This window comes from Neofelis nebulosa, chromosome 11 (assembly GCF_028018385.1).
Source record: "Neofelis nebulosa isolate mNeoNeb1 chromosome 11, mNeoNeb1.pri, whole genome shotgun sequence".
Lineage (NCBI taxonomy): Eukaryota > Metazoa > Chordata > Mammalia > Carnivora > Felidae > Neofelis > Neofelis nebulosa.
Genome location: NC_080792.1, coordinates 82730826 through 82745976, shown reverse-complemented (window position 1 = coordinate 82745976; position 15151 = coordinate 82730826). Strand labels below are relative to the sequence as shown.

The 15151-nt window shown below is 38.2% G+C and overlaps 1 protein-coding gene across 3 annotated transcripts in view; it reads right to left on the bottom strand.

Annotated features, from left to right (window-relative positions):
- MED13L (mediator complex subunit 13L) overlaps window positions 1-15151 on the bottom strand; it is a 305493-nt gene that overhangs the window by 55365 nt on the left and 234977 nt on the right. For all 3 annotated transcript variants that reach the window (XM_058691175.1, XM_058691176.1, XM_058691177.1), the window contains 3 exons: window positions 4421-4566; window positions 1644-1838; window positions 1065-1253 (listed from right to left, as the gene is read on the bottom strand). In XM_058691175.1, coding sequence (XP_058547158.1) covers window positions 1065-1253; window positions 1644-1838; window positions 4421-4566 — 530 coding nt within the window. The remainder of the gene's footprint in view (window positions 1-1064; window positions 1254-1643; window positions 1839-4420; window positions 4567-15151) is intronic.

Genomic DNA, 15151 nt, shown 5'->3' with positions numbered 1-15151 from the left:
TAGCAGGTGTGACAGCTCTGTAAAGGACACGGTACTCAACAGAGAAGGAGACGGAGGTCCAAGACAAGCATGAGAAGTGAACACAGCCAACTCACCTAGTAAAAGCTACACAGCCAGGTTTTTAAATTAGGTGCATTCAATCACAGTACCTATCCCTGTCCCCAATATATTGCTTAGCCATGAACATTTACTGAATACCCTCCACACGCCAAGCAGCATGCTAGAGATTCTGAAATACTGTCTTATCTCATCTCGCGAAAATAACCACGGAAGTATGTATCATGCCTGCTAGCCTGTTTTCAGTTCACCACCCAAGACTTTATTTACTCTGATGCTTTTGCTAACGTGGCCCGCATTAAAAAAGCCTATAAATGATCTCACTTCAGTTCAAGTCCAATGAGTACCCTTTCCTTACTGACTAGATTTCCAATTAAAATGAAGTCAACTACAACAACCAAAAAGTTAACACAGAAAATATACCACTCAACAAGGAAGGCAAAATGCTCCCAATGTAAACAATTTCTGAATTTTTCCATTAAGGACATTTTTAAATTTTTCACATGTAATTAATACTTGTCACTAATGTGGATAGATTACTGACAGAACAAATTATTTGATTCGGAGTTCCTAGATGCCAGTCTAACTTTATAATATAATAAGGAAAGAATCATCCTAGACTTGTCCTTGGCTGGCAATGGTGAACTGGGCACACGCTTCAGCCATTCTGATTTAGTGTTTTCCACCGTTTAAGGAAAAAAAGAGCAGCCTCCATCTTGTGCCCTAATTTTGTGTAAAGGAATAGAAGTGTGTACCGAACTTAAGAGAAGCAACCACTCTGTCCGAATGGAGCGGAGACTAACACAGCACAATTAAAATTTTGAAGCACCGGAATTGTGTTTGCTGAAAATTTTCTTCCTCCATTTTGCGAAATCCCCCTGTCGTGTTCCTTCCACCTCCTCCACAAGGCATGTCTCACCGTGAGTTTGCTCATCCGTCCCACGGCAAGGGAACTACGTACTTTTCTGTGACCTCCTCCACCTAGGACATGCCTGGATTGTACTCACCCATTACAGCCTGTTCTGGAGAGGTGGGAGGGGTGAGAGGCATTCCACAGTTACTTGGGTCCTTCACACTACCCAGGCCCTGCTGCCCGACGGAAATATGGCCTCCAGCACCGGCAACGCTCTGAGGAACCGGTATGTCATTCTGAGAGATTAAAACAAATGCCGAAGGATAAACCATCCGAACGCCACCTGTGAGGAAAGAGAGCAAGGAGGGAACCGGGCCTGAGAAACAGCTCACAGCAGGCTGCCGACTTGATTATTCTAGCGGTCAGAGGCAAAGCTCAAGGATGAACATGAGACGCTCGTGAGGTCCTGCCAGAAGTGATGTGCTCCATTCCTTCCTAAGTTAATAGCTGTTTAAACATGTGCTCCAACGTTATGATAATAGCATTTGGAATACAGGGACCTCGGTGCTTCAGGCAAGATAACTACTCAGCATATACGACGGTGTCAAGAGAATAAAAAAAAGATGGGAGAATTATGGAGCTTATTTTTGATGAATCTCAGTGATTATCTTTTTAAATTAAGAAAGATGAAGAAGACAGAATAAAGTTCTTCAGGCAAAATATTTTCTCTTACCAACAATTACTTCGACTGCCACAGGGAAATCATCATCATATCCCAACTCCTCTTCTTCTTTCAACTCCTCTTTCTTTTTCAGCACCATTGGGTAGAAATACTGCCATTCCTCAATCAACTTACGGGTGGCGGGGTCTGACATCTTGTATGCTTGGCCTGTCAGCGTGCCATTTAAGCCATAAGGACTTACCAGTACTAAGGCAGGGAGGAGAAACAGATGTTAAAGATCAACTTGATAATTTCTACTTAAGCGTAATGCTGCATATGTGGTAATTTAGGTTGAAGCACACCATCGCTTACTGGATACGGCTCTTTATTTCCTGACTCCTTTTGAAGTCTGATTTTTTACAGTTTCTCATTTTAGTACCTATTACTTATACACCTCTCAACTCACGTCAATTTTTTAAGGAAATCAAACGGGGAAGGTAAAAATATTATGAGACAGCTGTATCAACACACAAAATATAAACAATCTGTATATTAAAGCGTATACACAACTGTTTGATAATAGCCTATACAATGCAAACACTGAATCTTTTATAACAAAAGAAAGCCATTTAATCCACACACCCCCAAAACCTGCCTAGAACTTGAATACTCTTCCCAGGGTTTCTGAGACTTCCTGAATGTCTGCAGTAATTTTAAAAATAAGATATAAAGAAAACCTGTATAGCAAAAAGTCTTAATGTACCAAGTCTGAAACATAATCCTTACGTTATAATTTCAGTTACGGCTGTTTTGAAGGTCTGTTGATGAAACAACTCCAAATAAAATTTATTATACTCCAAGTAAAGGACTCAAAATCCCTCTATCTTTCTCTTTCAGTATCTGACCTGATGTTATTTTCACTGAGCTAGACACAAAAATGTAGTTAACACGATGCTGTATATAATATATAACCCAGCCAGTTTGTGGCCTTGGGGTGAGGCTAACCTTCCAATCAACACTTTTCTGGGGATAAACTTTTTCTTAACCCTAATTTCTAAAAAAAAAAAAAAAAAATCTCAGCATAGTCATAAAATGAGATGTTCTTTCTTTGGATGGCTTTAATTTTTTTTAACAGCTAGTTGATATATGACATCGTTCAAGACAGAGATAGCTGTAGACATCGCATACTCCTTGTTGCCTCTCTCCTGTTCCTCACTGAGCCAGATGGGATAAAAATACTGATTCCAACCAACACAGTGAGTCAGGGGCAATGTTTCTGTATTAATACTTCTAGGAAATTCCCACACCAATATGGTTAATTATTTTTACTATAATTATCTATAGGCCAATACCTGCCCTAAGAATGTAACTTCTCCATACCGATCATGGGAAATAAGCAGGATAACATCCCACAAAAGTCTTCTACGATTCAGGACGTCAGTAGCAAATGAGGAAGCCTTTAAATAAGTGGTCTATGGAGACCTGATAATGCTAATATTATCTTTCCCAACTTAGAAGGTTAGTTGCCTTCCCTCATGACTAGGAATTCCTTCCGTTATTATCATAAATAAACACTTCCATTTTCAGTGATAAAGTCTAGAATGATGTTAGATGGTCCTCAACACCTTTACAGTCAAGAAAACACAATATTTAAATAATTCTGGTAATCCACAATATGCACACACTGTACAACTCCTAAGTGCACAGTTTGAGGACTGGGCTTTGAATTTTGTAGCAGTTTACATAGCAAAGATCCCCAATTAAATAATGATAAGGCATATAGTTTAAAATGTGTTACAAAGTAAGGGGGGGAAAGGTAATAATTAGGACACAGTCAAATGAGGATTCAATGTTCTTTTTTTACCTTAAAAAAAAAAAAGTCTCAATTATCTTTAGGGCAAGGAACAGATGTTTTTATCAAATTAAATCAGAATCATTTGTAGGAAACCAAAAGGCAATCATAAACAATATGGAAGCTAAACACTCATGACAGGCTGTTAATAAGTCCATAAAAATATTTTACTTAAATCCCTTAAAATATCAGTGTTTTTAAAAAATTACATTGTGGGATATACTGAGACCACAGCAGACATCTCTAGTAAATTAGACTGAACCAAAAAAAAATTCTTCCAGATGGTTCAATCTAATATTATTACATTTAAGTACTGTAACATTTATAATGCTATTCATAGAAAATTCTGAATTCCAAAAACAAAATTAAAGATTTAGAATTCATGGTTAGAAAAAATGGACATGGAGTTATTTTGGGGATATTGAGGTGACTGGTTGAGAATTAATGAAAATATAAATGTTAAGTTAAATTACAATAAAAAACTACCATCAATGCAGTCTTTAATTAAAATAAAATAATAAAGTTATTAACATTATTGAAGAAACTGTGACTCTAGAAATTTGATTCTGGATGAAATTTCAAAAACAGTAATTTAACAGTAATTTTCTGTAGATCATTGCATGCCTGAAACCATGGAACAAACAAAACAATGAAAACCTTTGATTGATATGATTTGTCAGTTATTCATTGGGTCCTATTTTTCAAATACTTATTGACCTCCTTTGGTTCTGAAGGAAATGCTCTACATTTTATTCCTTAATGCAACTTCACCTAAGACCATGTTGTAAATGTGATAAGCTATAAGCTTTCAGCAAAAAGTTAGAAAGCTATTTATGTGAAATGGTAGTCTTTCCTTTCTTCTTCAGAAGTTGACCCTTACGCTTAGTTTTAAAATGTCCATTTAAGATAACATCTCCATCTGCAAATCTTACTGGGCAAGGTGACTATCCACGGAGTGGGGAAGAGGTAGGCAACAGGGACATCACCATTTACTTACCTTGAAATGGTGCAGGTGAAGACTGAGCCATGTGTATATGTTCCTCATTGATTAAATAAATTGGCTGGTGTTGGGCAATCTCCACACTTGTGCACACATTACTTTCTCCATGAAGAAAGAATGTGAACGCGCAGGACAGATGCTCACTATAAGAGAAACAGTGAGAAGTTCAACTCTCCATTTTGGTGGGAAATGAGCGCTAGACACAGAAATTACAGACGGGATACAGCTTTACTTTTATCAATCACCCAGCAAAGCCTGCCTCTGTGGATATTAATAGCATATACTTGTAGTTGATTTGAACAAGTAACATAACAATGACCTGTTGACAAAGTAAAGACACTAGTTACGCTACAATATGAAATTTGGAAAGCTATTGTGCAGATTGCCTCCTGTTTCATTTGCATCAAGTGTCCTATGCTGACTATAAACTCCTAAGGACAGAAAAAGAATCTTAACATTTTTCTACCTTAACATCTTTCTATCTTCTGAACTGGCTTTTAACGGATTCTAGGGACAATGATAAAATAGTTTTGTTTATGTTTGGTATGACATAACAATAACATCAAATTTTACAAGCTTACAACATTGAACATGGTTAAAATTGTTCATCTAAAAATAGCAATTAAGGACACAGTTGTATATAAATTCCCAATATACAATTGCTAAGGTAATACAAGTCTCTAAATGGGCTGGTAATATTACACTTAATTTTTACAATTTACTTCCCATCACAAAATTTTATTAAAGCATTCCACTTCTCCATTTTCCACACAATTAGCTAAAAATTGATAAAAATGATGTGTCTTGGAGAAAAATAATTTCAAAATTACTACAGTAGCACATTCTTTCAAAGTTGTTAACTTTGGCCCTAAGCCAGTGATAATATCTCCATTTCTCAAGACAGCTTGTAAGAATACTTGCCTGATGAACCAAAGTCACTGTAGGCCAGGCAACTATCATTTAAAAAATCATCTCCAAGATGAGCTTCTTCTCAAAATTTCCCTAAAATGTTATAAACTGTATTTTGAGTACTACTCAAAACATTAAATTTTGCTTAGGTGTAAAATTATAATGCTTTAAGGGAAAATTGAAATAAAAATGGTAACATTTTCATTCTATCACAAAGTGAAGCGTATATATTCTTCCTTGACAAGTATGTTGAGATAGCCTGTAGCTACCCCCAGCCCAAGGACAGACTTTGAGAACTTGATGGTACCTACAACCCTCTCCAGCTGTACAGTTCTGTGTTGTTTGTTTGTTTGTTTTTCCTAAAGAATACATGACACAGGAGAGCAGGGATGACAACAGTGACATTAGAGAGTAGAATCCCCCTTTGACCTACCAATACCACTGCTAAGACTTTATTCCATAGATAAAACTACTGTACAATTATTGACTACAGCACTGCTTGTAATAAATACTGCAAACAGCAAAAATGCCCATCAGCAAAGAAATGGTTAGCTAAACTCTGATCTAGGATTCATCCCTACAAAGTAATACTGTGCAACCACTTAAAAGAAAATGACCACATTGATATGTGGAAACCTCCAACATAAAGTCATGAATATGAGGGGAAAACCAAGGCACAAAAACACTGTGGCTAATATAGTCCCATCTGTATAAAAACGGGACCGGGTTGGGGGAATATACACACACACAATTTGCTTACACTGGCATAAAATTTCTCTGGAAGCATACACTTTAAAACCCTAATAATCCTGATTGCCTTTGGGGAATGACACGGCATGACTGAGGGAGAAAGAGAATTCACAATTCTTATTCTTTTATGCTTTTGAATATGGGGCCATATGTCACACAGAGAGTAATGGAGGTAAGATCTGAAGGAAGCCCGTGCCTCCTGTCCTTGTGCAGTGTGCGTGCTGGCCCAACTAGAGGCATCCATGGCGTTTCATCTCGTCATGTTTGGCTCTTAGTGGAAGCCTGCTGAGATCATCTTTGATTCTGATTCTGTTATCTAATGTCCTGGCTATTTGATCAGCGAGCCATCAATACCTTTATCCACGCCATCACTAAAAATGGTGACAAAGACTGCAATGAGAATAGAATCCTGTGTCATCTTATCAGGTAAGTCCCAAATTACAAATTCACTGGAGTGCTGCCACCCACTCACTATTTCTTGTCTACAAAGGATACTCTGAAAGATTATGCCAAATCTCTAGATACAATGAAGGTACACAACAACCGTCATAGTTCTCTGATCTAGACATTTGTCTAAAAGTAAAATTCAGGTAGTCTGATACAAAAGCCAACCCCCACCAACTTTTACTTTTAAGTAGAAGGAGTTCAGATATGTGAATAAACATTGTAAACAAGGGGTTCTACAAAACAATTATAGGTATGTTACGTTAGATACTGTTATGACAGAGTTAGGTTATTCTAAGCACCATACCTGTTTCTGCTTCTTCTCACCCATCACCTACTTTTAAATTTTTTTTTTTTCAACATTTTTTATTTATTTTTGGGACAGAGAGAGACAGAGCATGAACAGGGGAGGGGCAGAGAGAGAGGGAGACACAGAATCGGAAACAGGCTCCAGGCTCCGAGCCATCAGCCCAGAGCCTGACGCGGGGCTCGAACTCACGGACCGCGAGATCGTGACCTGGCTGAAGTCGGACGCTTAACCGACTGCGCCACCCAGGCGCCCCTCCCATCACCTACTTTTAACCTAAACCATTACTCGCTCAATTTCGTCTATTTCATAGACTCTCATTGTGTGCCAATTGAACAGCACTGTAGAGGTGATCAAGATCAACGCCTTTCAAATTCAGGGAGGAGACTATGCCCAAAGTCACAATGGTTTAGAGCACAGCTGGATAAGAGTTCATTCCCCCTTTCTTAACATAGTGTTCACAGCACATTCATGACATTCTACCTTCAATCAATGCTACATTCACCCCAATAGAATATGGGTACTTATCAGCGTGATTGCACAATGTGTAACTTATACCCGCCCCTGCATCATTTCTAACCTCCTACTAAACACCTTCACTTGCCTCAAACTGAAATTGGAGCCTCACCCTGTTCTCTTAGGGCACTCCACCTAACAAGAATTCTAAGCCTTCTAACTCCATCTATTTTTCCACTCTTTATTCAGTAAATCAGGTCTGATTCAAGCAATTCTTTATTTAATCTCTATTATACCCTAAACATGTCCAAAGTTACACTTCTCTCACCCTTCCCCAGAGTCCTAGAGGACTACGTATCTCCTTTTCTCGGTAAATGTACCCCTGTACTCATCCTCTTTCCCTTCTTGAACAGTCTGTATTTCTTCCTCTTTACTTGCCCCAGGTTCCTAAGCCATTAGATACCTTCTCTTGATCAAGTTACTCTTTCAGGGGTACTGTCACATCTTACCCCCCTGTTCACTAATATCAAATAACCAACATGTAAGTAAAATGGTCAGTATAAATAGTAGCAATACCACCAAATTATCTACAAATAAATACATTTTGTGCTACAAAAGAAATGAGGTACTAAGAAAATAATGGAGGGGTGCTATTTTGGAAAGGTGCATAATCAGGGAAGAACTTCTCTGAAAACAAGGAGAGCACTTAAACAGGCTTGATTTTTGAGGTGCCTGGCTGACTCAGTTGAGCGTCTGACTCAAAAAAAGGAGAGCACTTAAACAGGCTTGATTTTTGGGGTGCCTAGGTGGCTCAGTCGGTTAGGCGTCCAACTCTTGGTTTCAGCTCAGGTCATGATCTCACAGTTTGTGAGTTCAAGCCCGCATTGGGCTCTATATTGACAGTGCAGAGACTGGTGTGGAGCTCAATCCCAAAACCTTGAAATTACGACCTGAGCCGAAATCAAGAGTCGGAAGGATCAACCTACTGAGCCACCCAGGTGCCCAGAGAGCATTTGGCATTTTAAAAGAAACTTTTTAAAGAGGAAATGTGGCTGCATTGTTGTGAAAATAAAGGCTAGTATAACCTGAATTTGGAAAGGTAGGAATATTTGTTCACTCTCTGCCTACCAAAAAGACAAAGATACATCAGAGTAGCTGAAAAATAAAGTAAATCTATCTGCATACTGTTTATAAAAGCCACACAAAATAAAACTACACCACAAGAATGAAAATGAAAGGGAGAAAATGATATGCCGGGTAAGTCCAAATAAAAATAAAGCTGGTATAGAAATAACAATAACTGAAACAATAAAATGTTTTTAAAACGTAGGGTTCATTATTACATTATAATAAAGGGGAACTCAACAATAAATTAAAACAATCTTGAATGTGAATATTCACAACCATATGGTATGCCACAGAATTTTAAAATACGAAAAACAAAAAAAAAATTGGTAGAACAAGGAAAAACTGACAAATCTGCAATGAATAAGGATTTCAACATACTCTTCTCAGTATGTAAAATAAGCAAATTATTAAGAAAACCAAAAAACCAAAGCCCCAATAATGACAAAAATATATAAACTTGAGTATATATGCTGACTTTCCAGAAATAATCTATTCCCTTTCCAAGAACACATGTAAGAGGTACAAAAATGAACTAAGTGGACACAAGACAAGTCCTAAATTTCAAAGATCAGATATCATACAGACTATACCTTCTTTAATCATAGTGCAATTTAGTTAGAAATCAGTTGTTTAAAAAATAAAAAGGTTAAAATAAAATCTCTTTGGAAACTTAAACATGCATTCCCTAAATAAGTCTTTGGTTACAAAGGAAATCACAAAATACTTAAAACTGTATGACAACGAAAATAATACAGGTCAACAACTGCGAGAAACAGTGCTTAAGAGAGTAATTTATATCCTTATTGCCTGTAAGAAAATCTTAAAATGAGATAAGCATTCAAATTAAGAAGTTGAAGGGCCAAGAAGCTCAATGAAAACAGAAAGATGAAAATAATGACAAAAACACTGATTAATAAAATGGGGGGGGGGGGGGGGGAGATGATCAACAGAAAGTATTGACAAAACCAAAACTTGTTCTTTGCACAAACCACAGTAAGACAAACCACCAGGCTGGCTGACTGCTCTGGGGGAAGGAAGTGGGGAAGATGCCCGTGCAAGGGAGGAGCACAGATAATCCTGGGAACCCAAAGAAGGAAATAACCACAGAGAGTAGGAGTGTTTTGATGATAAAAATACTATACGTAACTTTATGCCAATAAATCTGAAACACATGAAATGGATAATTTTCCATAAAAATAGAAGCTGTAAAAATTTTTTGAAAAGAATAACTAAGAAATTCACCCACTGAATTCAACACCAGCTTAGAAGGTTTTATAACACTTTCAAGGAACAATCAGTCTTCCTATTCAAATAGTTTCAACAAATGATAAATAAAATAAAACCTCCCAAATCTTTCCTTTAGGCCTGTATAGCTTTGACAGTAAAATGAGATACAATTAGTTACAAGAGAAAGTCACATGTAACAATTTCACTCAAGAACAGACACAAGACTACTAAGTTAAATAATAATAAATCGAGTTGAAAAGTGATCCAGAGATCTACAATACCACCAAGTGGGGTTTATGTTGGAATAAAGGAATGGATTAACATCAGCAAATCTGTTAGTGTAATACAGCACATTAACAGAGGAAGGAGAAAAATCAAAGAATCCATCTCAGCACACAGAAAAAAAGCATGTATTAAAATTCAAAAACTCCAATAATCATTATTTATAAAATAAACTCTTAGCAAACTGGAGTCAAAAGGAACTATGTAACTTAAATAGACAAAGCAATCATGCTGCTTAATGTTAAAACTTTAGAATACTCTATAAAAATTTGTTAAAAAGGCAAGACAAGGATTCTCCCCTTATATGCAACACTGCACTAGATGCCCAAGTCCTTGCAATAAGAGAAAGAAGTATAAAAACCAGAAAGGATGAGGTAACAGTATCTTTGCAGATAATGCAATTCTGTCAGATTTTTTCAATGTAGACTACAGATAGATAAACAGAAGTAACAACAGAGTTAAGGTTGGTAGACCCAAGATCAACAATAGCTGGGTTCTTACATGCTATTTACACAATATAATGGAAAAAAAAAATACCCCATTAGCAACAGCAATGAAAACCAAAAGGTACTCAGAAAATAGATGAATAAAGGATATGTTAGGCTTCTATGGAGAAATTCACAGAACATTCAGTTTGCAGAATATAAAAGACATAAACTCTTGGGTGGGTGGCTCAGTTGGTTGAGCGTCTGACTTCGGCTCAGGTCATGATCCCACGGTTCGTGGGTTCAAACCCCACGATGGGCTCTGTGCTGACAGCTCAGAGCCTGGAGCCTGCTTCGGATTCTGAGTCTTCCTCCTCTCTCTCTGTCTCTGTCTGTCTCTCTCTCAAAAATAAATAAACATTAAAAAATATTTTTTTTTAATATAAACTCTTTTAAAAGTTAAATCATATACCTAGATATGCTATCAGTATCACAAAGATTACAATTCTCCCCAAATTGATCCATAAATTCAATGCAATTCCAACCAATCTGATTCTGAAAAGTATGCAGATCAAGAATAGCCAACGCAATTCTGAAAACAAACAAAGCAACAGAGTTAACTTAGTAGTATCCAGATTTACTACTGAACCACAGTAATAACAACAGGGTAGTAATGACTCATGAATAAAGACCCGTTAAACGGAACAGGGAACTCAGAAGCCCATCCTCCAAGGGCTCCCCATCTCACAAAGTGTAAAAGCCAAGAATGCAGCCCCGGTTGCCTCTGTGGCCAAAGCGCCTTCTGCTCCCTTCCATTCTCTCTCTCCATTCCGGCCGATACAGCTTCTTGCTGTTCCTCAAACAAGCCCATCACAATGCCTCCTCCTCTTGGCCATTCAACATTACTGCTTCTTCTACCTGGAACTCTCTTGCTCCCGGCTATCAATAGGGCTCTCTCCCTTACTTCCTACAAGTGTTGCTTAAATCCCATCTCCCTAGCAAGGCTTATCCTCACCATATAATTTAAAGGCACAACTCCCCATAACTCTCTTGCCCCCTTTCCCCTATAGCACTCGTCACTTTCTCATATTGTCTCTGATACACCAGTCACAATGCTTCTTTAGAAGCACTGTGGATCTAAAAACAGCCTTGTAAACTGTAATGCTCCCACTGCGTTACATTCTTACCACAGATAATGGGAAGGAAATGAGATACTGCAGGAGACAGAAGGGAAGGAGGAAGGAAGACAAAAAACAAAGTAAAAGAGGGATGGGAAGAAATGAGAGGAAGAAAAACAGGAGAAAAAAGAGGAGGAGAAGGGAGAGGAAGAAGAGGAAGAGAAGAACAGGAAGAGGAGTTTCTGGAGTCTGTATGGCCACGTGTGGTGCGTAACAGGTAATTTTGTCTCAGAAGTTTGAATGAATTTTCTTTTTAAAAATCGCATTCAAGGGCACCTGGGTGGCTCAGTCAGTTAAGTGTCCAACTTTGGCTCAGGAAATAATCTCACAGTTCATGGGTTCGAGCCCCGCACTGGGCTCTCTGCTATCAGAGGGGGCTCGCTTTGGATCCTCTGCCCCCCTCTCTCTGCCCCACCCCTGCTTTTTGTCTCTCTCTTTCTAAATAAATAAACTTAAAAAAAAATCACATTCAAGATTATAATTACACTATTGGCAAATGTTCACGTTATGGACTTCATAGGGGGTCTGTTCTATAGCTTTAGCATTTGCCACTTGTTTTATTTTAAAAAATTAACAGGTGAGAATTTTGAATAAGAGTATAATAAATGCTAGAATAATTATTTTATGACTAATAAACAACCAGGCTTGTATTATATCTGTGTACGTTATTCACAAGAATGTCATTTTAAGTGTCCTAGATAAACACTATTGATGAGATAAAGAACACTATCGCAATTTATTAAACTACTTACAAAATGTAAAATTATTCCTACTTCAAATATGTAACATGACTTAGAGAAGCTAATTAAAGCCTAAAGGCTTTTTAAACTTCCTCTCACCACCCTCCTTTTTTCTCTCCTCTTCCCTGTTTCTCTTCTTTATCCCTCCCTCCCTTCCTCCACCTCTCCCCATGATTCTATTCTTATTCTTTCTCTCCCCCTCTCTTCTCCCTCCTTCCCTCTCCCTCTCCACCTCTCTCCCCACCAAGTGCTTTACTGTATTTCACCTATGCTACAAGTCTATCTCCAAATATCTCACCAGATGTTTGTAACTCTTTATTCTAAGCTTCAAAGACCTATTTCTTTCAGCTAAAACTAAGAAACAAACCACCAAAATAATCTTGTTTCAAAGTAACAAGGGCAATATCTGCAAGCAGTCAAAGCAACCAACTCCTACCTCACCTTGGAGCTTCCCTAGACATCAGAGTTTTAGGCAACGTATTTAATATTTCTCTAAACTAGGAAACATCCACCCATCCACCCACCCACCTATCTATCTATCTATCTATCTATCTATCTATCTATCTATCCATGCATCCACTCATCCAGCCAGCCACCTATCCATGTGTGTGTGTGTGTGTGTGTGTGTGTGTGTGTGTGTGTGTGTATAATACACAGATAAATGGATATATGGATATACTGATGTATGTACATAAACGGTTTTGGAGAAATCTCTTCCACGGTTTAAATGCTGAACAGCTAAATATAACAGGAACAGATTCCCTCCTGGCAGTCGGTGCAAGGAGAGCATTCACAAGAAAATCGTCAGTGTTAGTGCTGGTAGACACTGACCCCATTAGCCACTCCTCTAGCCTCAGCCAACCAGTCTGCTTCAGGACCGGGCACTTCTTACTGTGCACGCCACGCAGCTCCATCCGTTGGTGTTCGTGCTCTTCTTTTGTCTAGAATAAACTTCTCCTATCCTTCATCTAACTCCTGCTTAGCTTCTCCAAGAAATCATCTGTCAAGTCCCAGAGCCGGCTACGTGCCCCACATGCCTCTGCGTATACCTCAGTCAAAACACGTTTGTAAGTTTTACATCTAGTCCGCCTGACTAAATATTGGGAGGGCAGAAGTCGCATTTTAGCTTTCACTTTGGAACCTTCACATGGTATCTGGCACGGGCACACGCTGCATTAGTACTTAATTGAGTTTGTGATATTTTGAATCTTTCCCCCCAAATTTTTTGGCATTTTACCAGGTGACTCAGAAACAAGCCTGGAATCGTGAGTCAGAAGACAGGGAAGACAGGAGTAAAAGCTATGACACTCCAGCCAGGAATACATTAGGTGACACCTACCCATGGCCTTGAGAATTTCTGATGATCTTTCTAACTATTCTTCTGCAGGGAGCCTGCTCTGGGCATATCACTAATGGCTATAGGGTATAATACAGTGTGAATCTCTTTGGGACCCAAGGCAGTTTATACTCTCTGGATTAGAAAAGAGACGAGCACAAAATAAATAAGGACTAGACATATAGGTCAACAGGATATTCTCTTCCGTAAATGCCACTGAAGAATTCTGTTCCTTTACTCCATTATCCATCCCAAGTACTGTGGCCAAATCAATCCTCCTAAAACACATTTGTAATAAAAATCAATACTACTCAATCCCATGTTATAGTCCCCCACTGCCCAGAGGAAAAAGCTAAACCCCTCTGCCCTCTGCCCAGGCTTTCCTTATTCTAGTGCAACCCACTTTTTCTTTTTAAGTAGTATTTAAAACCCTACTTCCATGTACAAACTCTCAGTGACAGCCAGCTTGGAATGGTTAATGCTTTGTGCATCTCTCACATGAATTCCTGTAACTCCACATAATTTCCCACTCCTTCATTCTCCTTACATCCCATTTCTGAAGGTCCAACATCACGTCTACTTTCTCTACAGAGCCTTCTCATATTAGCTCGTTCCATAGAGACCTCCTCCTGCTACCAAGAGTCCTCACCGTGCTTGGCACCCATGCCGTCAGAAGAACTTATTTAACGAAGCACACCTATCTGTCTTGTGCAAGACGCTCTGCTACATTTTGGAATATGGAAATAAGCAAGTGCAGAACCAGGCCTTGGGTATGTTATAGTTTCCTAAGCAAAGTACCTAAAAACTTTAGAAGCAGCCAAGAGAGTAACATAAAATTATTGTACTAGCCTGCATAGCAAGATCCCAAAGACATCAAAAGGCATAGCAATATGAAGATGGGGAAGTTCTGGTAGGATATCGTAGTCAAAATTTTCTACTTTAATAATATTAAACTTAAAAAAACCCTCATCATATGATTATAACATCTTATATGGGTTTGTACCCTATGCAATCTTAGAGAATTATCAGCTTAGAAAAGAATGACACGAACCCATGGGAATGAGGAGAGGTTTAGGGAAAGAAAAGTTTCCTACTATTTATAAAATATCGTGCATTCTATCTTATTGTTCTAATTGGGTTAAATGCTCTATTCTCAGAGGTCCAATAAGTAAAACTAAAAACTACATTCCAATAAGAAAAGAAATGTGCTTGCATTCTATCTTTCCAACATCTTCTCTCACTACATTAATTTGTATGTGCAAGGCTTCCATCGTCCCATTTGTTTCCTTCCTAGGACCTGTCATAATCTGTAGTTATTTATTTTGATGGTCCCCTCCCACCACAACGAAAGCCCTCTGTATTCCAGGAACCTAGCACAGCCCATGACACACTGCACTTAATAGTCACTGAATGAAAGAATGCAGTTTTAGTCATAACCAATGATTAAATTACTTTTCTTTAGAAAGTTCCATCTTGAGCAGAACAAGAACAGCTGATGCACACTGAATATTTTTAAAGTGGGGGAAAGTTTCATTGTTAATAGAAT